Source organism: Haematobia irritans, chromosome 1 (assembly GCF_050003625.1).
Source record: "Haematobia irritans isolate KBUSLIRL chromosome 1, ASM5000362v1, whole genome shotgun sequence".
Lineage (NCBI taxonomy): Eukaryota > Metazoa > Arthropoda > Insecta > Diptera > Muscidae > Haematobia > Haematobia irritans.
In genome coordinates, this window is record NC_134397.1 from 204417201 (window position 1) to 204443659 (window position 26459).

Genomic DNA, 26459 nt, shown 5'->3' on the forward strand with positions numbered 1-26459 from the left:
TGCATGTATAGATTTTAGGTATAGTTTTTTTTGCTTTAACAAATGTAGATTTTAAAACAATTTTATTGTAGTTTTAAGATTTTAATTAATTTATTATTATTTTTTTTGCGTGTACAAACAATAGTTTAAGTGTTACTTCATTCTCTGTTCATTTTGTTTGTGTTAGATAATTTAATATTAAGTAGTTAGTTTATTTAAAATTTTAACAATTTCAATGTGCAATAATGTTTTTAGTGTAATTTTAATACAATAGTTCTGGGCTGTATTTTTCTTTTATACAATATTTATTTAATATCACTCTCTGTTTGTTCCAAATTTCACAAATTTATCTCTTCTTTATTTTCCAATTCACTTTTGTCGTATTTAATATTTGTCACGGCGACGTTTCGGGTTTAAAGTACGCAAACAATATGAAATATTTGACATCTTTCAATATTACTGGAGTTAATCGCCAAATTCGTTTTTTTCTCCATTCAGCTGATGAATGCAACAACACTGTGGAGAGAGCAACACCTGTAACTAGCGATGCATGTGTGTGTCAATGCACCGCTAGCTACAGTGCTGCTCAAAAGTGTAGCTCCACAGTGTTGAGCAAAAGTTTAGCGCAATGCTAAACATTCTGGGCCCGCCGTGACAAGTGTATTTTTACAAATTATTTGATGGTTTAGTTCGTTGGCATATTCCTGATAGGACCAGCAAAGGTGTAGCCCAGAATAGTTTGATATGCGTGCACATCGCCTAATCCGGTGAAAACATGCCCATCCCTTCTTAGCGCTGGGTAGACGTCCGCTCCAAGTTCTAAGTCTATAGTTGTATTTGCACGTGGGTCAATGTCTGCTAGCGTATCCGCAGCAAGGTCTCGGGTCGGGTCTTCTAGAATTGGGTCTGAGTACGGCCGGGTCGGCAATTCGTTAGTGATTAGGGCGTTAACACGCAGCGCCCACGTACTATTGGTACTCCGAGGTCTTAAACGAAATGTAGTGAACCGACGGCCTTGATGTATGAAGGACCGGAGACCTATGCGGCGAAAAGTCGAATATGCAATTCTTGACATTGTAGATGCTTGGTTGATTATTGCCCGTATTGTCGTCCAGGTATCAACTCCGTCTTCCGACACTCGTACCGTTGCCGTCGGTACAAAAACCAAGTCCCATCTCAAAGGTGCATCATTGTCTGGCGATGGCGCAGGATCTGATGGCGGCGCATCTACTAAGGGTCCAAAAAGATGTGCGGGTCTTAAGGGGTCATCAAATTGGGGGGCTCCATGAAGCAGAGAGTGGTGGCGCATATTACATCTTCGACATCCACTGAGAGAAGGGCAGTCGGGGGCAAGATGACTTCGTGCTAAACAGTTTCGGCAATAACCACGCCTCTCGACTACCTCATAACGCTGTGACACGGTTTTCTCTAGAAATCGAGAACAAGAACTGAGGGCGTGATCCTCTTGACAGAGGCCACAGGAGTATTTCCAAAAAGATGGTCTGCCGCGCCAATCCACATGCTGGTTTTGACGGTTATTAGAGCGATGTCGTTGAGTCCTATCTGTTGCCCTGTGGTTCCTATCCCGACCGCGTCTCTCATCATCCACTCTTTCAGGGCGTGGTAAATAGGCAGCCATATCTGAAATAAAAATTCGCTGCGAGTACCAAGTTTCTTTGATTAAGGCGCAAAAAGCTAGTCATGCGGAAAAAAGTTTGACCAGCTTCGTAACGGGTCTACTGAATGTCCCCTTTGCCGTTCGTATATCTACTACCCTTATGTTTTGGTCTGTTCCTGGATATATTTTCTCAACCCGACCCATTGCCCAGTCAGTTGGAGGAAATCTGTCATCTTTTATTACTACGAGATCATTTTCCTTTAAATTTTCTTGCTGGTACTTCCATTTGTTGCGACGATGCAATTCTTTAAGGTATTCTGACTTCCACCTCGTGCAGAAATATTGAGACACAATTTTGAGTCGTTGCCACCTGTTTGCAAGTGTGACATCTTGATCTGATATATCAGGCTCAGCTGGAGCCAACATGGAAGTTCCGATCAAAAAATGACCAGGGGTCAGAGGAGAAAAATCGTTTGGATCATCGTTTGCCCTATACAAAGGTCGTGAATTTAAACAAGCCTCTATACGGGCCAATATCGTAGATAATTCTTCAAAGGTGAAGCTCATACTAGGAATAAACTTTCTTAAATGGGTCTTCAGCGATTTCACACCCGCTTCCCACAAGCCGCCCATGTGAGGGGCACCAGGGGGTATAAATTTCCAAACAAGATTGTTGTGAGAATATTGTTGCAACGTTTGGGTTTGTAAAGCTTTCATAAATTGTAGACGATCTTTCTTCAAAAGTTCTGCTGCACCCGTGAAATTCTTCCCATTATCTGAATAAATACAAGAGGGACAACCTCTTCGAGCAATAAATCGTGAAAAAGCCGCAAGAAAAGACTGTGACGATAAATCACTTGTAGCTTCTAAGTAAACAGCCTTTGTCGCAAAACACACAAAAATACAGATATAACCTTTGGTTATTAAGCAGACCCTTGTTTTATAGTTTTTAATGTTGAAGGGTCCTGCAAAATCAACACCTGTATTAGTAAAAGGTCGGGAAAGAAAGGTACGTTCAGGTGGAAGTGAGGCCATTATCTGAGATTGTGTGTGTCTTTTAAATAAAATGCAAGTCTTACAGCTATGTATTACTTTCTTCACCAAAGGTTTTAATCGGAATATCCAGAATTCCGATCTCAAAACACGAGTCATAAGTTGATTACCACCATGAAGAGTAACCTTATGCGTAAATTCAACTAAAAGTTGTGTAAAGCGAGCATCGTATGGCAAAAGAATGGGATGTCTTTCGTTATAACTTAGAACAGGAGATTGTACAAGTCGCCCATTTGACCGCATAATCCCATTTGAGTCAATAAATGGGTTCATTGTCAATAAACTACTAGTAGACGCAATTTTCATTTTCTTCACTAAGTTAGTGTATTCGTGTGCAAAATATTGACTTTGAGTCATAATGAGCAAATGTCGTTTTGTTTCTTGAACTTCTTCTGGAGTTATCTCCTGGGTCGAAATTCTAAGATGTGATCTACTTTTCCCAGTATTTCTCCAAAAACGTAAAACATAACTCATTACCCTGTAAGCGCGTGACAATGAAGAGAATCGTAACAAAGGGTCTTCAAAAGTGGAAGCAGTTAAAACCTTCACAGTCTTTGTCTCTAAGTTTGTGTCTTCCAAAGTTTCAAAATTCGGCCATCTATCTCCAGGCAATTTCAACCATTGTGGCCCATGCCACCATAAATGATGAGACTTCAATGACGCCTTTTGCGAGTTAAATTTCAAAAACACTACAAAGCGTAATGAACAGGGTAGATATATTGTGACTCTCCCATTTAAAAGTTGTGAAGAATTAGGGAACTCTCGAAATATCGCAATGGCACAATTTTTCCGAATGGAGCGGAAGTTAATGAAGACTCCTGATATAAAATTACAATATGATCAAACGATTTTAGAATATTTGGCACTTGGTCACATGAGAAAAATTTCTCCTCAGGAAATCTCGAAGACACCTAATTATTATCTACCGCATCATGCGGTGATAAAACCTGATCGTTTGACTACAAAACTTCGGGTTGTTTTTAATGCATCAAGCCCTTCCTCAAATAAACGTAGTCTCAATGATAATCTGTTTACGGGACCCATTCTCCAGCAAGATCTTGTCATACAAATTCTGAAGTGGAGGTTCTTCAGGTATGTTTATAGTGCGGATGTCACAAAAATGTACAGACAAATTCTGCTCGACAAAAGTCAAACACAATACCAGCGCATACTTTTTAGAAAATCGCCTACGGACCCATTAGACGATTTTGAACTTTTAACAGTCACCTTTGGTGTCAACTGTGCTCCCTTCCTCGCAATCCGGACACTTCTTCAACTTGCAGAAGATGTGGCGGACACATATCCCCTTGCGTCACAGATTATACGAGAAAACTTGTACGTAGATGATGTTCTGACTGGAGCGCACACGGTTGAGGACGCTATTAAATCTCGTAAAGAGTTAATTCTAGCTTTGGACTCTGCGGGTTTTCAACTAATGAAATGGTCGTCTAACAGTCATGAAATTATTCAAGATTTACCTTCGGAACAATTGCTGCCACTTAATTGGTTGGATTTGTCTGAAGACTCGTCAACCAAGACACTAGGAGTTAGGTGGAATATACCGGGGGATTATTTCACATTTAATCAACCCACTATAGAAGTTAGGCAAAATTACACCAAAAGAGAAGTTTTGTCTTCTATTGCAAAGCTATTTGACCCATGTGGATGGTTAGCGCCTGTAATTATAGTAGCCAAGTTGGTCATGCAGCAAATATGGCTAGACAAAATCGATTGGGATGATCCTTTGAAAACAATTACACTCATGAATTGGCAAAATTTTGTAAAAAATAGCGACGCTATTGAATCTGTAAGAATTCCTAGATGGATTCATTTTATCCCAAGATCAAAAATAGAGATTCATGGGTTTTGTGATGCATCCGAGTGTGCATATGGGGCAGCTTTATACATTCGTGTGGAACTCCAAGATAACCAAGTAGAAACTCATCTGATTGCTGCTAAGACCCGAGTTGCTCCAATTAAAAAGATTTCATTGCCCCGACTCGAGTTGTGGAAGCAGTTAAAACCTTCACAGTCTTTGTCTCTAAGTTTGTGTCTTCCAAAGTTTCAAAATTCGGCCATCTATCTCCAGGCAATTTCAACCATTGTGGCCCATGCCACCATAAATGATGAGACTTCAATTCAGAAGGCGTACAACCTCTACTAGCTACATCAGCAGGGTTATCTTCGGAGTCAACATGTCGCCACTTATCGTTGCCAACATTTTCCAGAATTTCAGATACACGATTTCCCACAAATGTACTCCACGCACATGGAGGCTTTTTCAACCACGCTAACACGATTGTAGAATCAGTCCAAAACTGGGTTGAGAAATTTGAAATTTGAAGATTTGTAATGGTTGCTGATGCTAATTTAGAAAGTAAAACTGCTCCGCACAACTCGAGTCGGGGCAATGAAATCTTTTTAATTGGAGCAACTCGGGTCTTAGCAGCAATCAGATGAGTTTCTACTTGGTTATCTTGGAGTTCCACACGAATGTATAAAGCTGCCCCATATGCACACTCGGATGCATCACAAAACCCATGAATCTCTATTTTTGATCTTGGGATAAAATGAATCCATCTAGGAATTCTTACAGATTCAATAGCGTCGCTATTTTTTACAAAATTTTGCCAATTCATGAGTGTAATTGTTTTCAAAGGATCATCCCAATCGATTTTGTCTAGCCATATTTGCTGCATGACCAACTTGGCTACTATAATTACAGGCGCTAACCATCCACATGGGTCAAATAGCTTTGCAATAGAAGACAAAACTTCTCTTTTGGTGTAATTTTGCCTAACTTCTATAGTGGGTTGATTAAATGTGAAATAATCCCCCGGTATATTCCACCTAACTCCTAGTGTCTTGGTTGACGAGTCTTCAGACAAATCCAACCAATTAAGTGGCAGCAATTGTTCCGAAGGTAAATCTTGAATAATTTCATGACTGTTAGACGACCATTTCATTAGTTGAAAACCCGCAGAGTCCAAAGCTAGAATTAACTCTTTACGAGATTTAATAGCGTCCTCAACCGTGTGCGCTCCAGTCAGAACATCATCTACGTACAAGTTTTCTCGTATAATCTGTGACGCAAGGGGATATGTGTCCGCCACATCTTCTGCAAGTTGAAGAAGTGTCCGGATTGCGAGGAAGGGAGCACAGTTGACACCAAAGGTGACTGTTAAAAGTTCAAAATCGTCTAATGGGTCCGTAGGCGATTTTCTAAAAAGTATGCGCTGGTATTGTGTTTGACTTTTGTCGAGCAGAATTTGTCTGTACATTTTTGTGACATCCGCACTATAAACATACCTGAAGAACCTCCACTTCAGAATTTGTATGACAAGATCTTGCTGGAGAATGGGTCCCGTAAACAGATTATCATTGAGACTACGTTTATTTGAGGAAGGGCTTGATGCATTAAAAACAACCCGAAGTTTTGTAGTCAAACGATCAGGTTTTATCACCGCATGATGCGGTAGATAATAATTAGGTGTCTTCGAGATTTCCTGAGGAGAAATTTTTCTCATGTGACCAAGTGCCAAATATTCTAAAATCGTTTGATCATATTGTAATTTTATATCAGGAGTCTTCATTAACTTCCGCTCCATTCGGAAAAATTGTGCCATTGCGATATTTCGAGAGTTCCCTAATTCTTCACAACTTTTAAATGGGAGAGTCACAATATATCTACCCTGTTCATTACGCTTTGTAGTGTTTTTGAAATTTAACTCGCAAAAGGCGTCATCTTCTGATCTCAAAATCTTTTTTGGGATTTCCTCCACCTCCCAAAAACGAGTGAGAATATTCTCTATGGAAACAGTGTTGTGTAAAGAAATTCGGTTTTCGACAACATTTCCTTGAACTATTGGTCCACCAACAATCCATCCAAAAACAGTGTGTTGGGCCAATAAAGAGCCGATTGATTTCATTGGAGTCTCAATATCAAAAATTAAGGGTCCAATATCCATTCCAATTAGAAGATCAACTGGTTGACTGATGTAAAATTTTGGATCTGCCAAATCAAGATTGACAACATCCCTAAGTTGTGCTAAGTCTAGGTTTTGTACTGGTAAATTGGATGGAAGGGTCCGCAAAACAGGAGCCCAAACTTCTAAATGGAAACTCGGGTCTAGGCGAGAATGTAAATTGAAAAGACAAGCTTTTGTAGAAGTTTCTGCCAACATCTCACTGACTCCCGTAATATGTACTAAATTTCGTCTAGTTGGCAAACACAATTTATTCTTGAGTTTTTCAGATATGAAAGTGGATTGAGATCCAGAGTCAATGATCGCTCTGGCATCAAACAATTGTCCTCGAGATTCGATTTGGACCAAAGCCGTGAAAAGTAATGTACCTCTGGGATGATACTCACAAGTTCGATCATCTTGAAGGGTTAAAGTCGTAATATTGTTTTCAATGTTTGGAGTGGACTGTATTTGAGTTGTTAAAGCCGCAGTACTAGTGCTGGGTCGTACCAAGTCTCTTGTTGGGTCATGAGTGATAGGTTGGGTTTCCGTTCCCTTATGTAACATTGTATGATGTCGCATGTTACATTCTCGACAAGTATATTTGCTTTTACAATCTTTAATGCCATGGTTGGATGATAGACAATTGTAACAAAGATGTGAAATTTTGACGACATGGATTCGATCATTGATATTTTTTTCAATAAATTTGGGACAATCCCGAATAAAATGCCTTTCTTTGCAAAGTGGGCACATTTGACTACTTGAACTTGAATTTGGAACAATGGTTTTCGAATTTACAGCAACTGGTTTCGGATTAAATTTATTTTTGATCCCCGAATAATGAGGCTTCTGTGAAACGTTGGTTTGAAAACTATTGACGAACTTTCCCTTATCCGATTTATATCTGTTATTATCAAATTTAATCTGGTTCTGTTTACTAAATATTGGTTTTATATTTCCCACCGATTCGAGAGTCTTGAACTTGTGAGTCAAAAAAAGGTCGAATTGATGCCAAATTGGGAGAGTCTTACAATCCTCTAAAGAATTCTCAAATTCCTCGAGAAAAGGTCTTGGTAATTTTGCAGAACAAAGATATATTAGAATTGGGTCCCATTCCTTGACTTCTACCCCAAGTGTCTCTAAAGTCCGAATGCAACTATTCACTGTTCTCTGAAGTTTTTGAACTGAATGACTTGAGTCGACGGAGACATTTGGCAAATTGAAAAGAGTTTTCAATTGCTCATTAACCTGCATTCTTTTGTTCTCGTAACGATCCTTCAAATTCTTCCACGCCAACGTAAACCCATCGTTGGTTAGAGGAACATTACTAATTATTTCTCTTGCTTCACCTGAAATTTTCTGTGTCAGATGGAAGAGTTTTTCGACGTTACTAAGGCGAGAGTTGTTAATGTAAATGGCAGAAAAAAGATCCCTAAAGGTGGGCCAAGCGCTGTATCCTCCACAAAAAATGTCCGTATCGCAGGGAGGAAGTCTTAAAGCTGGCGAAAAATCAAGATTCGTGTCATGGGTCTCTAAAGACTGCCTTTCTGCCTTTTCTTTGGCCGCGTGGTCCCTTAAGGCGATTACATCAGCATTGATCGAACTCAAAACTCTTTTGTATGACGACATCGCTTCGCTGTAGTGGGTCCGAAGTTTCGCTTTATCTATTGGTTGCTCATCACCTTGTGGAACATAATCGCGACAATCTAAATATGCTTTTTTAACATTTTTCCACAGGGTCTCAACTTCTACCCTTAGGGTCTCAAGTTCTCGAATATCTTCCGTGGTTTTTGCAACAGCATAAATACTTTCGAAATCGTTCAAATCATTGACACTGTTTACAAATGTCTCCTTAAAAATTTTCTCCATTTTGCCCAATTCGATTTCTTATGTCAAAATTTTGATACAACAAAACTTAGCAAAGATTAGCAAAATGAGAATTAAGTAAGCCAGAATCTTAACCACTTGCAAAATAAGTCATTAATTTTGAAGGGTTATGTTCGGATCTATAAATTTCAATAAATTTGAGTACAAGAAGAAAATGGTGTCAAATGATTAATTACTTCCCCGGACCAATAACAAAAATTCGCAAGACAAGACAACACAGGTTGGCAAAAATCCTAAAATGTCGGATCGTGAGACAAGCGGGTCACCGAGTCAAACGTTCTTGCAGGATAAAGTAAAACCATATAGTTCCAAAAAAAAACTTGATAATTATGTAAGATTTCAAAAATTTATAATTGGAAAAAGTATATGCAATTCTTGTAAGAACTTGAGGGTCGAAAATTTCGTATTAATCCACTCAGATGAAAATAGTTGACAAACTAATAAATTACTCAAGTATTCAGCTTTTATTTTGTGCAAATTTTAAATCCAACAAGCATACAATAAATCGCACCATTACAATTTTCTTCCAATCTCGTTATTGTTCAGGGTTCCAACAAACAAGAAAAATAATTTTTCCAAAACCAAGAAATAACCTCTTCAAAACGTATGAAAATGTCCCATGAGTATTTATAGCCGTTGAAAAGGGGAAATTGTGGTTTATATTTACAAACTTTTATTTTTAAGAGTTGACTTGGGTCATTTTGCAAAATATCGGTTGAATTTATTTTTAATTGACTTAAGTCAGTTTGCCAATTACCAAATGGAACATGTACGAGGGGTGGTGTAAAAGTAAGTATACGTGGGTCGGTGCAAAAGTTTCAAAATTGAAAATTGAAAAATTTCAACAAAGACAAAAATTTTCCAATACAGTTTTCTTTTTTGTTACCACAATACCATATATCCTCCGCAGAAAAGTCAGCAAAGAAATCGAATGTAAAACTTTCCACACTTCAAAGTTACCGCAAACATCGAATCAAAATGTACATGGGCATTGCTAAGAATTATTTCGGTACAATTTCCTTCAATCAATTCGATGATAGTTTAACTTCAATTCAGTTCTTTCATGAATTTCCAAAAAAAAATAATTTTATGTAGAAAATATATACAAGACCAATAAATTTTAGCCCAATTTTCGAGCGATTAAAAATTGTTTGTGTCATGTAAATTTCTGTTGCTAATTATCCGATTAAAATCAAGTTAGGTTATTTGGCAGATCATAAGCGTGCAAAATGGCTACCAGCAAGATAATAAACACCAAAAACGAGAATAGAGATACGAATGATAAATCATGGCACCCAATAGCAATAACGATATACGTAATATTTTAATAAGGAGATCATGTAAAACGTTTTATTATTCGGTCTTTAAGTAAACAAATTGAGTCTAAACGCATTGATAATTTAACGGGTCAATTCTATCCAAGAAATTTGCTGCTCAATAAGGGGTCAAACAATTTTCCGCAAAAAATAGTTTATGCACGGGTCAAACACACAAAATATATAGGGTCAAGCATGTAAAAACAACAACTCATTGGATGAAATCATGGAAGAGTGCCGTATGTGCTGCGCCCAATGTATTCTGTTGTCTTGTCGCGCCAAAAAACGAAAAGAAAGCTTGTACTCACTTTGTATGTTGTACTTTGTTTTTTGTTTTGTTGGTGTTATGTGTGGCTGAAACTTATGTACCGCTTCAACGGGATCTTCCTTCCAAGATTCTAGAAGGCTCGATGGATTTTGTGTTGTTGTGTTTTGTAAAATTTCTTTTATTACCGAGCCGAATCGAAGACTGTTTTTGATTAAGAATTTGTTAATAATATTTTATATATTTTTTCCACTCTCGATGTTATATAGTTATGTTAATTTTGTTCTAGCGTTTGTTTGATAGATTCACAATGTTCACTTTTTTAAACTTTTCTACTTTTTTTGATACCAAGGGGTTATGTGCAATTCACGATGAAAATAGCAAGATTAAATTATTTCACAAATTTTTCACAATACGGTTCGAATGGACCAAATAATGTTTAACTTTAACCGTTTGAAAATGAGAAGACGAAAATGGTATGTAGTTTCACTTTAAAATTTCAGGTTTTATTTTCACAAACTTTATGTTGGTAAGTATAAAAGGTTTTGTAATGGTAAGTATAAAGGGTTTGTAATGGTAAGTATTTAGGTTCAATTATTTTTACAGGTAATTGGTTTTTAGTGCAATAATTTTAAGTATATGAAATTCAACGAGGTATGGTAAGTATAAAAATGTAACTAGGTAGGTATGTAAATTTTCACTATGTACAATTTACTGTTTTTGCATGTATAGATTTTAGGTATAGTTTTTTTTGCTTTAACAAATGTAGATTTTAAAACAATTTTATTGTAGTTTTAAGATTTTAATTAATTTATTATTATTTTTTTTGCGTGTACAAACAATAGTTTAAGTGTTACTTCATTCTCTGTTCATTTTGTTTGTGTTAGATAATTTAATATTAAGTAGTTAGTTTATTTAAAATTTTAACAATTTCAATGTGCAATAATGTTTTTAGTGTAATTTTAATACAATAGTTCTGGGCTGTATTTTTCTTTTATACAATATTTATTTAATATCACTCTCTGTTTGTTCCAAATTTCACAAATTTATCTCTTCTTTATTTTCCAATTCACTTTTGTCGTATTTAATATTTGTCACGGCGACGTTTCGGGTTTAAAGTACGCAAACAATATGAAATATTTGACATCTTTCAATATTACTGGAGTTAATCGCCAAATTCGTTTTTTTCTCCATTCAGCTGATGAATGCAACAACACTGTGGAGAGAGCAACACCTGTAACTAGCGATGCATGTGTGTGTCAATGCACCGCTAGCTACAGTGCTGCTCAAAAGTGTAGCTCCACAGTGTTGAGCAAAAGTTTAGCGCAATGCTAAACAGAAATAAAATTTTGAAAAAATTTTCTATAGAAATAAAATTTTGACAAAATTTTCCATATAAAAGTAAAATGTTTATAAATTTTTCTGTAGAAATAAAATTTTAGCAAAATTTTCTATAGAAATAAAATTTTGACAAAATTTTCCATATAAAAGTAAAATGTTGATAAATTTCTATAAAAATTTCTATAGATATAAAATTTTGACAAAATTGTCTATAGAAATAAAATGTTGACAAGATTTTTTATAGAAATAAAAAATTGAAAAAATTTTCTATAGACATAAAATTTTAGCAAAATTTTATAGAAATAAAATTTTGAAAAAAATTTTCTATAGAAATAAAATTTTTGCGAAATTTTCAATAGAAATAAAATTTTTGCGAAATTTTCAATAGAAATAAAATTTTGAAAAATGTTTCTACAGAAATAAAATTTTGACAAAATTTTCCATATAAAAGTAAAATGTTTATAAATTTTTCTGTAGAAATAACATTTTAGCAAAATTTTCTATAGAAATAAAATTTTGACAAAATTTTCCATATAAAAGTAAAATGTTGATAATTTTTTCTGTAGAAATAAAATTTTGACAAAAATTTCTATAAAAATATAAATTTCACAAAATATTTTATAGAAATAAAATTTTAGCAAAATTTTCTATAGAAATAAAGTTTTGTCAAAATTTATTTTATTATTATTTTGGCTTGAGGTCCTTTTAATAAAAAATCCTTTTTACGATTTTTGATTACTTGTTAACTTTATTCTCCAATATTTCGACTAACATCGTTAGTCTTCGACGGGGATCTACATAAATAACAAATATTAGTACACAATGTACGAGTAACACAAACAATTTATATTTACATTAAAGTATTTTTAGGAAATAATCAAAAAATTGTAGAGAGTGATTACGTCTGTTTTTTAGAAAATTTGATTGCCAACTAAATATGTCTGCGTCCGTGTTTTTTTATGATGTATCTATACATTTGAGAACATTTATCTGTGTCTGTTTTAAAGTTTAATCTCTTCTCGCTGGGAACGTCGGTGATATAAAGCATCTCTAAGGTATATCGTCGGAACGGATTACTCTCTTGCACTAATACATCTACATCGTCAAAATTCGGGCTGTGTCCAGTTTGTGTACAGTGGGTTGCGAGTGCCGTCTTTTGATCCAATGGCTTATCTCTAGCCTTGTGGTCAGATTTGTGGGATGAAATTCTCGTCTTTAATTTAGTTCCTGTAGTACCAACATATACCTTTTGGCATATGTCGGACCCGTCTCCATTACATTTTATTTGGTATACTAAATTTGATTTGTCCTCCTTTTTAACTTTTGATTTTGTTTTCCCATAGAATTGGTCCATTGTATTGTGCGTTCTGAAAGCGAGTTGAATCTTGTCCTTGTCATAAATTTCAGAGTTTTTGAATCTTTCGGAGAAACCAGGTATAAAAGTGACAGATTTATATATTTTTGGCTCCTTATTGATATTGTCCTTTTTTGGCTTCTGTGCACGTTGTAATAAATCTTTTATAGTCTTCTTTGGGAAGTCATTCATTAATAAAATGTCTCGTATCTTTTGCTTATTTTGATGATGATATATCTTGTCACTTATTGTCAAAACTCTATTTATGAAATTGTTCGCGGTGTTTATTATTTTGTCAAAATTTTCTATAGAAACAAAATTTTGACAAATTTTGTATAGAAATAAAATTTTAACAAAATTTTCTATAGAAATAAAGTTTTGTCAAAAGCTTCCATAGAAATAAAATGTTGACAAAATTTCTATAGAAATAAAGTTTTGGTAAAATTTTCTATAAAAATAAAATTTTGACAAAATTGTCTATAGAAACAAAATTTTTGACAAATTTTGTATAGAAATAAAATTTTGACAAAATTTTCTATAAAAGTAAAATATTGACAAAATTTGCTAGAGAAGTAAAATTTTGACAATTTTTCGTCTTATATTGAATACCATACACTTCCGGAAATAAGCATCGGAGAAAATAAATTTTTTGTACATTAAAATTTTTACAACATTTTATTTTGATTATTAATTTTTTTTCGGCTTGAGGTCATAGAAACAATCGATTATTGATTTGTTTTAATATTTATTACCAATATTTCGGTTAGTGCCACTAACCATCTTCTGGGATTTTGTATCTACATAAAATACAAAAATTAAATTACATTTAATGTTCACAAAAATCACAATTATTATTTAAGATATAATTTATTGAAAATACCTAACTTGAGTTTTTGTGCTGCTGTTCGTTTTGAAAGTTAGGTATTTTCAATAAATTATATCTTAAATAATAATTGTGATTTTTGTGAACATTAAATGTAATTTAATTTTTGTATTTTATGTAGATACAAAATCCCAGAAGATGGTTGGTGGCACAAACCGAAATATTGGAAATAAATATTAAAACAAATCAATAATCGATTGTTTCTATGACTTCAAGCCGAACAAAATTAATAATCAGAATAATCATAAAATAGGTCAACAATACACAAAAATACGAAAATTTTATTTCTATAGAAATTTTCGCAAAAATTTAATTTTTTTTAATCCTGCACATAGCTACTCAGCAAAACGGCGTAGCACTACAGTTGAACATTTAGAATTCATCACAAAATCAAAATTGAATTCTTTAATTTTGATATTAAAAATTTATTCGGCTCACATTTATGTGAGTATGCGTCCTACACTGAAAAAAATATTGACCTAATGTGAATGATTATGCACCTAAATTTTAAATCACTCAATGTACACAATATTAAGGACAATTGTGTTTTTGTAAATAAAGCAACTTTATATTCTTTGATTTAGAATTTTACTTCTTTAAATTTAGGACACGAATCTGGCAAAGTCACATGTCTTTGAAGTAAGATTAATTTTCCTTAAAGTAAAGAAAACCATGTTTAAAGAAATAATCTTTAAATTAACCGATATATTGAATCTTTCGATTAAAGATGAAAAAGCTTCAAACATTGGCTATTAATTTTTGACTACCAGCGTACAAACTGCAGGATCTAATTTCATTTGAACATAAGATCTAATATAGTTTGATCCCAAAAATTATTATATCTGATTAAATCTAATTTATTGGAAATTGAATTTGATTTTGATTGAGATCTAATGATGCATTGAACTAATATTGACCTAATATGAAATATTATGCAAACTACATTTTAGGACATGCTATTCATGGTCACGGGAACATTTTCTCTTTTATTTGCCTTAAAAGAAAGGTTTTTTAAAATAGAAAGAAAAAGTTGGTTTGTTTAAGATTTCGTACCTCCAAAAATAAAACTTCTCTTCCAGTGTATTTATAGTATACTTCTCCTGCAACCGATGCAACATTGCCCTATGATTGGTCGTTTGCTGTAGTTATTACAATTAGTGCTGTGTGAGTGTGTGTACCGAATAATGCATTTGGACAAATTTCTTCTTGAATCCAGAATAGTTCTTTCACATCTCTCCTCCTACTTCTTCACCATATTGGCTATCTTTTCTTTTAATAGCTTGTGGATGCTAGCCTTCATCAATTTTAATTATTTTAGAAAATAATTTGTATTCCATTCTAGGGTTTGTCCTTGTCGGAATGTTTCCTTGTTTTTGGTCCTTTGGACCTTTTAGTATGTGTAGCCTCATTTGTCTTCATATTTACTTCGTAATTATCTCTAGTGGTTTTGTTATGGGAATATATTGTAATGGTCCACCAGCCGACTATCTTCGATATGATGTGAGGTGTAAGATGTGTGACATCCTTTGGTATTTGTGGCATTTCCAAGGTCCTTGATGACGACAACAAAATTTTACACACCAAATAGTTTTTGGTAATTGAGTTTTAGACATTTAAAGTTCGATTTAATTTCTTGCACACTAGCATAGTTATTTAGGTTTTGTCCTATGAGAAATTGTGGTTTTCCACATGTGGGTCAAGTTGGAATTATCGATTATGTGTGAGTTTGTTGAAGTGTGTGACATAAAATGTGATCAGATTCAATCTTAAAATCTTGTTCTCTGTGCAGACATCGGAAATTGATATTTGTTTTTTAAGCAGATAGAGCCATTGCACAGTGATATGGGATTAGAGAATATGAAAAAATTCTGCAGTTTATGGGAGGCTGAAATGTTGTATATTTTACGTTTAGGTGCTTATTTCACTTACGAAGACTGGTCCGGAGGTCTGGTACACGCTCTTGTCAGTTAGTCATCTCGGCATTGGTAAAATTTGCAAAATGGTTTCCAACACTGAAATAAAATCACCGAAATATTTCCAATTACAAAGTGGATTGAAGTTTAACCCTCTAATGCCCAATCCCGTCTTTAGGCGGGCTTCGGTAAATCAGGAAGCTTTTAATAAAACACACTTTAAGACAACAAAAATGGGTAAAATAAAAGGAAAACTTATGGCGATTTCGATTGGGAAAAAAGGTGCAACATTCTCGAAATTGATTGCCACATATGAAGGACACTGTCATAAATTTTGGTTCCTGTACCCCTCAAAATGTTGTGAATTAATAATAACTTTGGAATGACACTATCATTTGGGCGAAAACACAATGAGGGAAAAAGTAGTGTAACACCAAGGCAAAATTTTTTTTGCGAAACGAAAACGCCCTTAGTTAAAACTGTTCAAGAGGCTGTGCACCATATACTGAATTTTACCGTAAACATTTTTATACCCTCCACCATAGGATGGGGGGTATATTAACTTTGTCATTCCGTTTGTAACACATCGAAATATTGCTTTAAGACCCCATAAAGTATATATATTCTAGGTCGTGGTGAAATTCTGAGTCGATCTAAGCATGTCCGTCCGTCCGTTTGTTGAAATGACGCTAACATCCGAACGAAACAAGCTATCGACTTGAAACTTGGCACAAGTAGTTGTTATTGATGTAGGTCGGATGGTATTGCAAATGGGCCATATCAGTCCACTTTTACGTATAGCCCCCATATAAAGGGACCCTCAGATTTGGCTTGTGGAGCCTCTAACAGAAGCATATTTCATCCCATCCGGCTGAAATTTGGTACATGGTGTTGGTATATGGTCTCTAACAACCACGCAAAAATTGGTCCACATCGGTCCATAATTATATATAGCCCCCATATAAACCGACCCCAGATTTGGCTTGCGGAACCTCAAAGAGAAGCAAATTTCATCCGATCCGGCTGAAATTTGGTACATGGTGTTGGTATATGGTATCTAACAACCGTGCAAAAATTGGTCCACATCGGTCCATAATTATATATAGCCCCCATATAAAACGTTCTCCGAAGCCTCTTGGAGGAGCAAAATTCATCCGATCCGGTTCAAATGTGGAACTTGGTGTTAGTATATGGCCGCTAACAACCATACCAAAATTGTTCCATATCGGTTTATAGTTATATATAGCCGATCTCCAATCACACAAAAATTGGTCCATATCGGTTCATAATCATGATTGCCACTCGAGTCAAAAATAATCTACCAAAATTTTATTTCTATAGAAAATTTTGTCAAAATTTTATTTCTATAGAAAATTTTGTCAAAATTTTATTTCTGTAGTAAATTTTGTCAAAATTTTATTTCTATAGAAAAGTTTGTTAAAATTTTATTTCTGTAGAAAATTTTGTCAAAATTTTCTTTCTATAGAAAATTTTGTGAAAATTTTATTTCTATAGAAAATTTTGTTAAAATTTTATTTCTATAGAAAATTTTGTCAAAATGTTATGTCTATAGAAAATTTTGTCAAACTGAATTATGTTATATACGTATTTGATCGATCTTTTTTGAGTAAATATAACCACGTATGGACTTACATACAATTTAGAAGACGGTGTTAAGAGGTTTTAAGGTACCTTGCCATCGGCAAGCGTTACCGCAACTTAAGTAATTCGATTGTGGATGGCAGTGTTTGAAAGAAGTTTCTACGCAATCCATGGTGGAGGGTACATAAGCTTCGGCCTGGCCGAACATACGGCCGTACATAATTGTTCTTGTTTAGTTTTCTTGTTTTTGTGTCGTTAACATTGAATATTTAATCAGCTGGCAAAAAAAAAGAAAAAAATTGGGGCATTAGAGGGTTAAACGTAATTTATTATCGCCAAATTGTTGGATTCAAGCGCCGTCGATGCCAATGGTATTCGTCGACGGTTGGGTCAAAATAAATGCCGAATATTATCGGGAAAATGTCCTTAAGACACTGTATTGAAGCTCTGGGCAAATACAATATTCGACTGCAGACCAAGGACATCCCAACAGGACGTTACTACCATCGGCGGCCTTTGAGTTCTGGCGGCTAAAATTCAGTTAACCCCTTTAGCATGTAAACACGATAGATTTGTTTGTTCACAAACAGATCATTTTGAAATAGCTTCTTCTCGAAGAAAACCAAATTCGGCATTTGGCCACTTTCATGCAAGCGAAGTAATTCCTTGCCTCTTGAGATGATCGACACTTTGGGGAGTTTTTAGTGCCAATCTTACTCTCCAAAATACCTCAGGCGCAAAAGTCAAACGGATTGAGAAGATTTTCATAGCTATTGCGCGTTAGAAATGAAGTGAGGAACCTCATTTTTAAGACTTTTTTGGTTGCCACGTGCTGAGTCCTGTTGGAATGTCCATGGTCTGCAGTAGAAACGTGTGAAAATGATCCATAATTTAATCGAAAAATCATTTTGATTAATGAGCTCAATTTCTAGCTATGTGGGTACGTCTAAATTGTCGCATCTAGGACCTGGAAAACTTAAGAGTAAGCCACTCCATCCTCAAAGGTAGACTTTTTAGTGTGGTTTAGATCCGACGGGGTCGAAAGATGATTAATGAATTTTTAGGGTCGGAGTTAGATAGTATTGAAATTGATACGTTTGAAATGTTTTCGGAATATGTTAACTCTCGAAGAGGTTTTTAACAGGTTAGTTGATAAGTCCCCGGTCTAACAAAGAAAAACACATTTTTTTTCAAAATTCGTTTTTATTATTCAACATAGTTCCCTTCAAGAGCGATACAACGATTATAACGACCTTCCAATTTTTTGATACCATTTTGGTAGCACTCCTTCGGTTTTGCCTCAAAATTAGCCACAGTTTCGGCGATCACCTCTTCATTGCAGCCAAATTTTTTCCCTGCGATCAACCTTTTGAGGTCTGAATTCATGAATTTTTGCCATCATTCTCAATGACTTGTGGCACGCTGCGTTGTCTTGGTGGAACAACACTTTTTCTTCTTCATATGGAGCCGTTTTGCCGCGATTTCGACCTTCAAACGCTCCAATAACGCCACATAATAGTCACTGTTGATGGTTTTTCCCTTCTCAAGATAATCGATAAAAATTATTCCATGCGCATCCCAAAAAAAAAGGCCATTACTTTGCCAGCGGACTTTTGAGTCTTTCCACGCTTCGGAGACGGTTCACCGGTCGCTGTCCACTCAGCCGACTATCGATTGGACTCAGGAGTGTAGTGATGGAGCCATGTTCTATCCATTGTCACATATCAACGGAAAAACTCGGGTGTAAAGGGTGATACGGTCAACATTTGGTCAAGGGAAAACGCGTGTAAATCGGTGAAATCGTTTATTTAAAAAATCAAATTAAATTTCTTTTTCAAGTTCAATTAGTATAAAATTCAGGAAAAATATTCAGTTAGGCTTTCGCTTTTCCAAATCCGAATTGCCGGGCCTCACGCTTGACACCTGCCATCAGATTTTGTACAGCCACCTTGTCCACCTTCTTCGCCGCAGAAAGCCAGTTTGCCTTGAACTGCTGCTCGTCCTTAGCATTTTTTTTGGTCTTCTTTAAGTTCCGCTTGACAATAGCCCAGTATTTCTCAATTGGGCGGAGCTCTGGCGTGTTGGGATGGTTCTTGTCCTTGGGAACCACCTGCACGTTGTTGGCGGCGTACCACTCCATGGCCTTTTTACCGTAATGGCAAGATGCCAAATCCGGCCAAAACAGTACGGAACAACCGTGTTTCTTCAGGAAAGGCAGCAGACGTTTATTCAAACACTCTTTCACGTAAATTTCTTGGTTGACAGTCCCGGAAGCTATGAAAATGCTGCTTTTCAAGCCACAGGTACAGATGGCTTGCCAAACCAGATATTTCTTTGCGAACTTTGACAGTTTTATGTGCTTGAAAATATCTGCTACCTTTCCCCTTCCTTTTGCCGTATAAAACTCCTGTCCCGGAAGCTGCTTGTAGTCGGCTTTGACGTAGGTTTCGTCGTCCATTACCAAGCAGTCAAACTTCGTCAGCATCGTCGTGTACAGCCTCCGGGATCGCGCTTTGGCCGTCGTATTTTGTTTATCATCGCGATTTGGAGTCACTACCTTCTTGTAAGTCGATAGTCCGGCTCGTTTTTTGGCTCGATGCACGGTTGTAGACGATACACCCAGCTTACTTGCGGCATCTCGGAGAGAGAGGTTAGGGTTTCGCTTGAAACTACCGGCAACTCTCTTTGTCGTCTCAGCGGCTTCCGGTTTTCGATTTCCACCCAATCCAGACTTCCTGGCTGTCGACAAACGTTCCCCAAACACTTTATTACATTTGTAACGGTTGATTTGGCAACTTTTAGCGATTTTGCCAGCTTTGCGTGCGAGCAGCTCGGATTTTCGCGATGCGCGAGCAAAATTTTGATATGCTGCTCTTCTTGCTTGGACGGCATTTTGACAACTGAAGAGTGAATTCCAAAATCAAAATAGGAGCAACATTCTACACACACACACCTTCAAAATGAGGGGTGTTCAGGTTTTTTAAATGCAAAATTGAAAGAAATACGTCAAGTTTATATTGACCAAATTTTGACCGTATCACCCTTTATTACGAGTTAACATCTGCAAACACCTCTCAGAATCATCAACACGTTGTTGTTTTTGGTCAAATGTGAGCTCGCGCGGCACCCATTTTGCACAGAGCTTCCGCATATCCAAATATTGATGAATGATATGACCAACACGTTCCTTTGATATCATTAAGACTTCTGCTATCTCGATCAACTTAATTTTACGGTCATTCAAAATCATTTTGTGGATTTTTTTGATGTTTTCGTCGGTAACCACCTCTTTCGGGCGTCCACTGCGTTCACCGTCCTCCGTGCTCATTTCACCACGCTTGAATTTTGCATACCAATCAATTATTGTTGATTTCCCTGGGGCAGAGTCCGGAAACTCATTATCAAGCCAAGTTTTTGCTTCCACCGTATTTTTCCCCTTCAGAAAATAGTATTTTATCAAAACACGAAATTCCTTTTTTTCCATTTTTTTCACAATAACAAAAGTTGCTTCACAAAAGATGCTCTATCTCACAAACTAATTGACTTACAGACGTCAAATTTTGACACGAATCATTTGAAGGTTGGTACTATATAAAAATAATATGCATTTAATACTAGCGACGCCATCTATGTGTCAGACCGGGGACTTATCAGCCAACCTGTTACAACAGGCCAACGAGATGTTCTTCCTTTTATGGGCCTCATCAAAGATAAGGTGTACGCCAACAGCCCGATGTTGATTCAAAAACCCTCAAAGATATAATTCGTGGTGCACACAGGCCCCGGGGAATAAACGATATATAGATTTCTACACTGATGGGTCCAAATTAGATGAACAAGTGGGTTTCGGGAGGGAGCCACCATGGTGCAATGGTTAGCACGCCCGCCTTGCATACACAAGGTCGTGGGTTCGATTCCTGCTTCGACCGAACACCAAAAAGTTTTTCAGCGGTGGATTATCCCACCTCAGTAATGATGGTGACATTTCTGAGGGTTTCAAAACTTCTCTAAGTGATTTCACTGCAATGTGGAACGCCGTTCGGATTCGGCTATAAAAAGGAGGTCCCTTGTCATTGAGCTTAACATGGAATCGGGCAGCACTCAGTGATAACAGAGAAGTTCACCAATGTGGTGACACAATGGACTGAATAGTCTAAGTGAGCCTGATACATCGGGCTGCCACCTAACCTAACCTAACCTAACCTAAGGGTTTCGGAGTATATTCTAAAGATCTGGAACTTTGAATAGCGAAAAGATTACCTAATCACTGTAGTGTTTTTCAGGCTGAAATATTAGCAATAAGAGAGGTGGCGAATTGGCTGAGAAGTAATGTTCCAAAAAATGTTGGCATTAATATATACTCAGACAGTCAACCTACAATAAAATCCTTGAACCCTGTGTTCCTTAACTCGAAAACGGCCATCGACTGCCGCAAATCTCTCAATGAGATGGCTGAGCAGCACAATATTCACCTAATATGCCAACGATGCGGATGAGTTGGCAATGCTAGGGACTACCTTACATATTCCAGGGGAACTAGAATCTGTTGGTATGCCCCTGGCTACCTGCAAGCTCATACTGCGTGAGAAGGCTGTTAACAGGTTGGCTGATAAGTCCCCGGTCTGACACATAGATGGCATCGCTAGTATTAAATGCATATTATTTTTATATAGTACCAACCTTCAAATGATTCGTGTCAAAATTTGACGTCTGTAAGTCAATTAGTTTGCGAGATAGAAAATTTGATGTCTGTAAGTCAATAAAAATTAAGAGATAGAGCGTCTTTTGTGAAGCAACTTTTGTTATTGTGAAAAAAATGGAAACAAAAGGAATTTGGTGTTTTGATAAAATACTGTTTTCTGAAGGGAAAAAATACGGTGGAAGCAAAAACTTGGCTTGATAATGAGTTTCCGGACTCTGCCCCAGGGAAATCAACAATAATTGATTGGTATGCAAAATTCAAGCGTTGTGAAATGAGCACGGAGGACGGTGAACGCAGTGGACGCTCGAAAGAGGTGGTTACCGACGAAAACATCAAAAACAATCCACAAAATGATTTTGAATGACCGTAAAATGAAGTTGATCGAGCTAGCAGAGGCCTTAAAGATATCAAAGGAACGTGTTGGTCATATCATTCATCAATATTTGGATATGCGGAAGCTCTGTGCAAAATGGGTGCCGCGCGACCAAAAACAACAACGTGTTGATGATTCTGAGCGGTGTTTGCAGCTGTTAACTCGTAATACACCCGAGTTTATCCGTCGATATGTGACAATGGATGAAACATGGCTCCATCACTACACTCCTGAGTCCAATCGACAGTCGGCTGAGTGGACAGCGACCGGTGAACCGACCGTGTCCGAAGCGTGGGAAGACTCAAAAGTCCGCTGGCACAGTAATGGCCTCTGTTTTTTGGGATGCGCATGGAATAATTTTTATCGATTATCTTGAGAAGGGAAAAACCATCAACAGTGACTATTATATAGCGTTATTGGAGCGTTTGAAGGTCGAAATCGCGGCAAAACGGCCCCATATGAAGAAGAAAAAAGTGTTGTTTCACCAAAACAACGTACCGTACCACAAGTCATTGAGAACGATGGCAAAAATTCATGAATTGCGCTTCGAATTGCTTTACCACCCACCGTAAAGGGTGATATGGTCAAAATTTGGTCAATATATACTTGACGTATTTCTTTCAATTTTGCATTTAAAAACCCTGAATACCCCTCATTTTGAAGGTGTGTGTGTGTAGAATCTTGCTCCTATTTTGATTTTGGAATTCACTCTTCAGTTCTCAAAATGCCGTCCAAGCAAGAAGAGCAGCGTATCAAAATTTTGCTCGCGCATCGCGAAAATCCGAGCTACTCGCACGCAAAGCTGGCAAAATCGCTAAAAGTTGCCAAAGCAAGCGTTACAAATGTAATTAAAGTGTTTGGGGAACGTTTGTCGACAGCCAGGAAGTCTGGATCGGGGGGAAATCGAAAACCGGAAGCCGCTGAGACAACAAAGAGAGTTGCCGGTAGTTTCAAGCGAAACCCTAACCTCTCTCTCCGAGATGTCGCAAATAAGCTGGGTGTATCATCTACAACCATGCATCGAGCCAAAAAACGAGCCGGACTATCGTCTTACAAGAAGGTAGTGACTCCAAATCGCGATGATAAACAACATACGACGGCCAAAGCGCGATCCCGGAGTCAAAGTTCGCAAAGAAATACCTGGTTTGGCAAGCCATCTGTACCTGTGGCTTGAAAAGCAGCATTTTCATAGCTTCCGGGACTGTCAACCAAGAAATTTACGTGAAAGAGTGTTTGAATAAACGCCTGCTGCCTTTCCTGAAGAAACACGGTTGTTCTGTACTGTTTTGGCCGGATTTGGCATCTTGCCATTACGGTAAAAAGGCCATGGAGTGGTACGCCGCCAACAACGTGCAGGTGGTTCCCAAGGACAAGAACCCTCCCAACACGCCAGAGCTCCGCCCAATTGAGAAATACTGGGCTATTGTCAAGCGGAACCTAAAGAAGACCAAAAAAACTGCTAAGGACGAGCAGCAGTTCAAGGCAAACTGGCTTTCTGCGGCGAAGAAGGTGGACAAGGTGGCTGTACAAAATCTGATGGCAGGTGTCAAGCGTGAAGCCGGGCAATTCGGATTTGGAAAAGCGAAAGCCTAACTGAATATTTTTCCTGAATTTTATACTAATTGAACTTGAAAAAGAAATTTAATTTGATTTTTTAAATAAACGATTTCACCGATTTACACGCGTTTTCTCTTGACCAAATTTTTACCGCATCACCCTTTATTCTCCAGATCTGGCCCCCAACGACTTTTTCTTGTTCTCAGACCTCAAAAGGATGCTCGCAGGGAAAAAATTTGGCTGCAATGAAGAGTTGATCGCCGAAACTGAGGCCTATTTTGAGACAACACCGAAGGAGTACTACCAAAATGGTATCAAAAAATTGGAAGGTCGTTATAATCGTTGTATCGCTCTTGAAGGGAACTATGTTGAATAATAAAAACGAATTTTGACAAAAAATGTGTTTTTCTTTGTTAGACCGGGGACTTATCAGCCAACCTGTTATGATGGCAAATGTTCGATGGGAGAATTGTAAGGGTTGTAACGACACCAAGCAAATATTTCCCCATTTAAACTTGAACCGCACACTAGATATGCTAGTGTTCTCGCGACGCCAGATTTCACTCTTGATATCTGCTATAACGGGTCGCTGCCTGATAGGCGATTTTGCAAAAAATATTGGCGCGAATGACTATTGTATGAGCTGTCATGATGCGGAGGAAAAGGAATCAATTAAACACCTCTTGTGTGAGTGTCCTGCATTTTGTGTAAGGCGTAAGCAAATTTTAGGGGCATATAGCTTTAGATTACTGGCGGCCCTGGAAAACGTTAACTTAAGCAGTCTGCTAATGTTTTTGGAACAATCTGGTTGGTTCAACAGAAGAAAATAATCGAGAAGGTTCAGCGGTTAAAACTAAAAATACCCATATGTAATAGGTAATTTTAGTTAATGTGGTATCACAATGGACTGAATAGTCTAAGTGAGCCTGAATCTTAATCGGGCTGCCACTTTAACCTAACCTAACCTATTAGAATTCGTTAGGCAAGCACTCACTTTGCGATTTGCTTATGGAAAATTTCATGAAAAGGATAAGGTCCTGCAAGTGTGATTATGGTTGAAATTTGCTTATCTTCTTCAGGCTAAAAGTTTATTAAGAACAAAAGTGGTAGCGGCAACCATAAACAACGATTTATTTGCCTTTTAAAATATAACTCTATCAATAAAAGAAAACATTGTAGGTTTAAAATTTCGTTTGTGAATAAATACCCACCAAATGGACAACATATTCATACCTCATATTATATCACAAGCCAATGGAGAACGATCGAAATGACTTAACGCTTAAGGGGATGCATTTAATTTTATTCTCTGTATTAAAAGAGGAAGATATAAAAGGACAAGCAAAAAAAAATGGAAGCATTGACAAAGACAAAAGGAAAGCAATGAACGGAAACAAGAATATGCAGAATATTTTAATGTGTAATTTATGATATTTTAACTTACAGCCAATGTTGGACATGACTATAATCGAAGGATGAATAAGTAAATATGTTTACCATGAGTTTTTCTGTGCAAGGATCTCCAATGTCCTTGCAGAGAATGGTTGATTAATTAAATATTTTCACAATGATGGGATAAGTAGTATTATTAAATTTCATACTGTTGTTTCCCATCGTTGCGAAAACAGAAATTAAGGATATTAAAATATCAAATGTGAATTTATTTATCTTAATTGTTAGCGATGAAATAATATAAAAAATCAACCATTTTGATATATACGTAGAATTTCACTACAATGGAAATTCTGTGAACTGAAGCAAAATAGATAAAATGGATATTCGGATAACTTAAGTAGGTTTTAATGAAGTTCGTGAGTGGAATGCATGACGTCCGTCCTTCTGCCTTCATTTATGTGATATCTTTCGAAAAGATATAAACAATTGACCTTAAATACTCATCTTGAAAATTTTTACCAACATGACAAAATGTGGTCTTTTACCTCCAGTATAATGTTGCATCATTGGAAAAAAATCGCCTTCTGAAATGCTGCCATCTGAACATCCTTCAATGCTGCCCTTAATCATATCATATCGTAGCAGAGTAAGCACTGATCAGATTTTCTCTAGGCAGCCGTCGTCTCTCCTTCTGTAGAATACTGCGCCACTAGGAAGAGATCACCTTCTGAACCGCTGCAGTCTGAGCACCCTCCAATGCCAAAGCCCTTTATTCCTCTTTGCACCGATCTGTTTTTTTAGGCAGCCGCCGTTTCTGACATGTTGTAGACTTTTCCCTACTGAAGTCTATTGTGTCTAGCTTATAATGGGAGTTCGAATGGGTGCCGCGATAAAGGGACGACCAAATGAGTCGTAAGTCTTTTGATTGTCTCCCCTAAGTGCTACTACCCAGTGCGGTCAGTTTCTAACATACTCCCAATATTCTTAGCAACCATATCCGCGTGTGTACTAAAGGGGAACAGTTTACCTCACGCCAAAAACTTTGGGGTTCTTGCACCTGAGAATGATCCACGAATGTGGATGTCAAGGATAGGATAGCGTTCCTTAAGATTAGTAGTGAGGGAGGTTTCCATAATATCACCTAAGGGAGCGCTATGGGTTACCGTATCAAAGACATTAGACAAATATAATATAATGGTGCGTGATTTGAATGGACTCCTACTTTTCAATACCGCTATATTGTTTACTGTCAT

The 26459-nt window shown here is 36.8% G+C and overlaps 4 protein-coding genes across 4 annotated transcripts; 1 reads left to right on the forward strand and 3 right to left on the reverse strand.

The window, feature by feature from the left end:
* LOC142222468 (uncharacterized) lies at positions 1 to 10807 on the reverse strand. Its single transcript, XM_075292624.1, has 2 exons — positions 10130 to 10807; positions 1 to 1620 (listed from the first exon to the last, which is right to left on the reverse strand). The coding sequence occupies exon 2, from the start codon at positions 1616 to 1618 to the stop codon at positions 665 to 667; it is 954 nt and encodes a 317-aa protein (XP_075148739.1). The 5' UTR covers positions 1619 to 1620; positions 10130 to 10807; the 3' UTR covers positions 1 to 664.
* LOC142234484 (uncharacterized) lies at positions 1679 to 3007 on the reverse strand. The gene has a single exon (XM_075305643.1). The coding sequence runs from the start codon at positions 3005 to 3007 to the stop codon at positions 1679 to 1681; it is 1329 nt and encodes a 442-aa protein (XP_075161758.1).
* LOC142234494 (uncharacterized) lies at positions 3426 to 4522 on the forward strand. The gene is made up of 2 exons (XM_075305654.1): positions 3426 to 4196; positions 4493 to 4522. Exons 1-2 carry the CDS (start codon positions 3426 to 3428, stop codon positions 4520 to 4522), a joined length of 801 nt encoding a protein of 266 aa, XP_075161769.1.
* LOC142234502 (uncharacterized) lies at positions 4627 to 26459 on the reverse strand. The gene is made up of 5 exons (XM_075305666.1): positions 26248 to 26459; positions 12402 to 13040; positions 10130 to 10290; positions 5357 to 8504; positions 4627 to 5209 (listed from the first exon to the last, which is right to left on the reverse strand). The coding sequence occupies exons 1-5, from the start codon at positions 26457 to 26459 to the stop codon at positions 4627 to 4629; spliced, it is 4743 nt and encodes a 1580-aa protein (XP_075161781.1).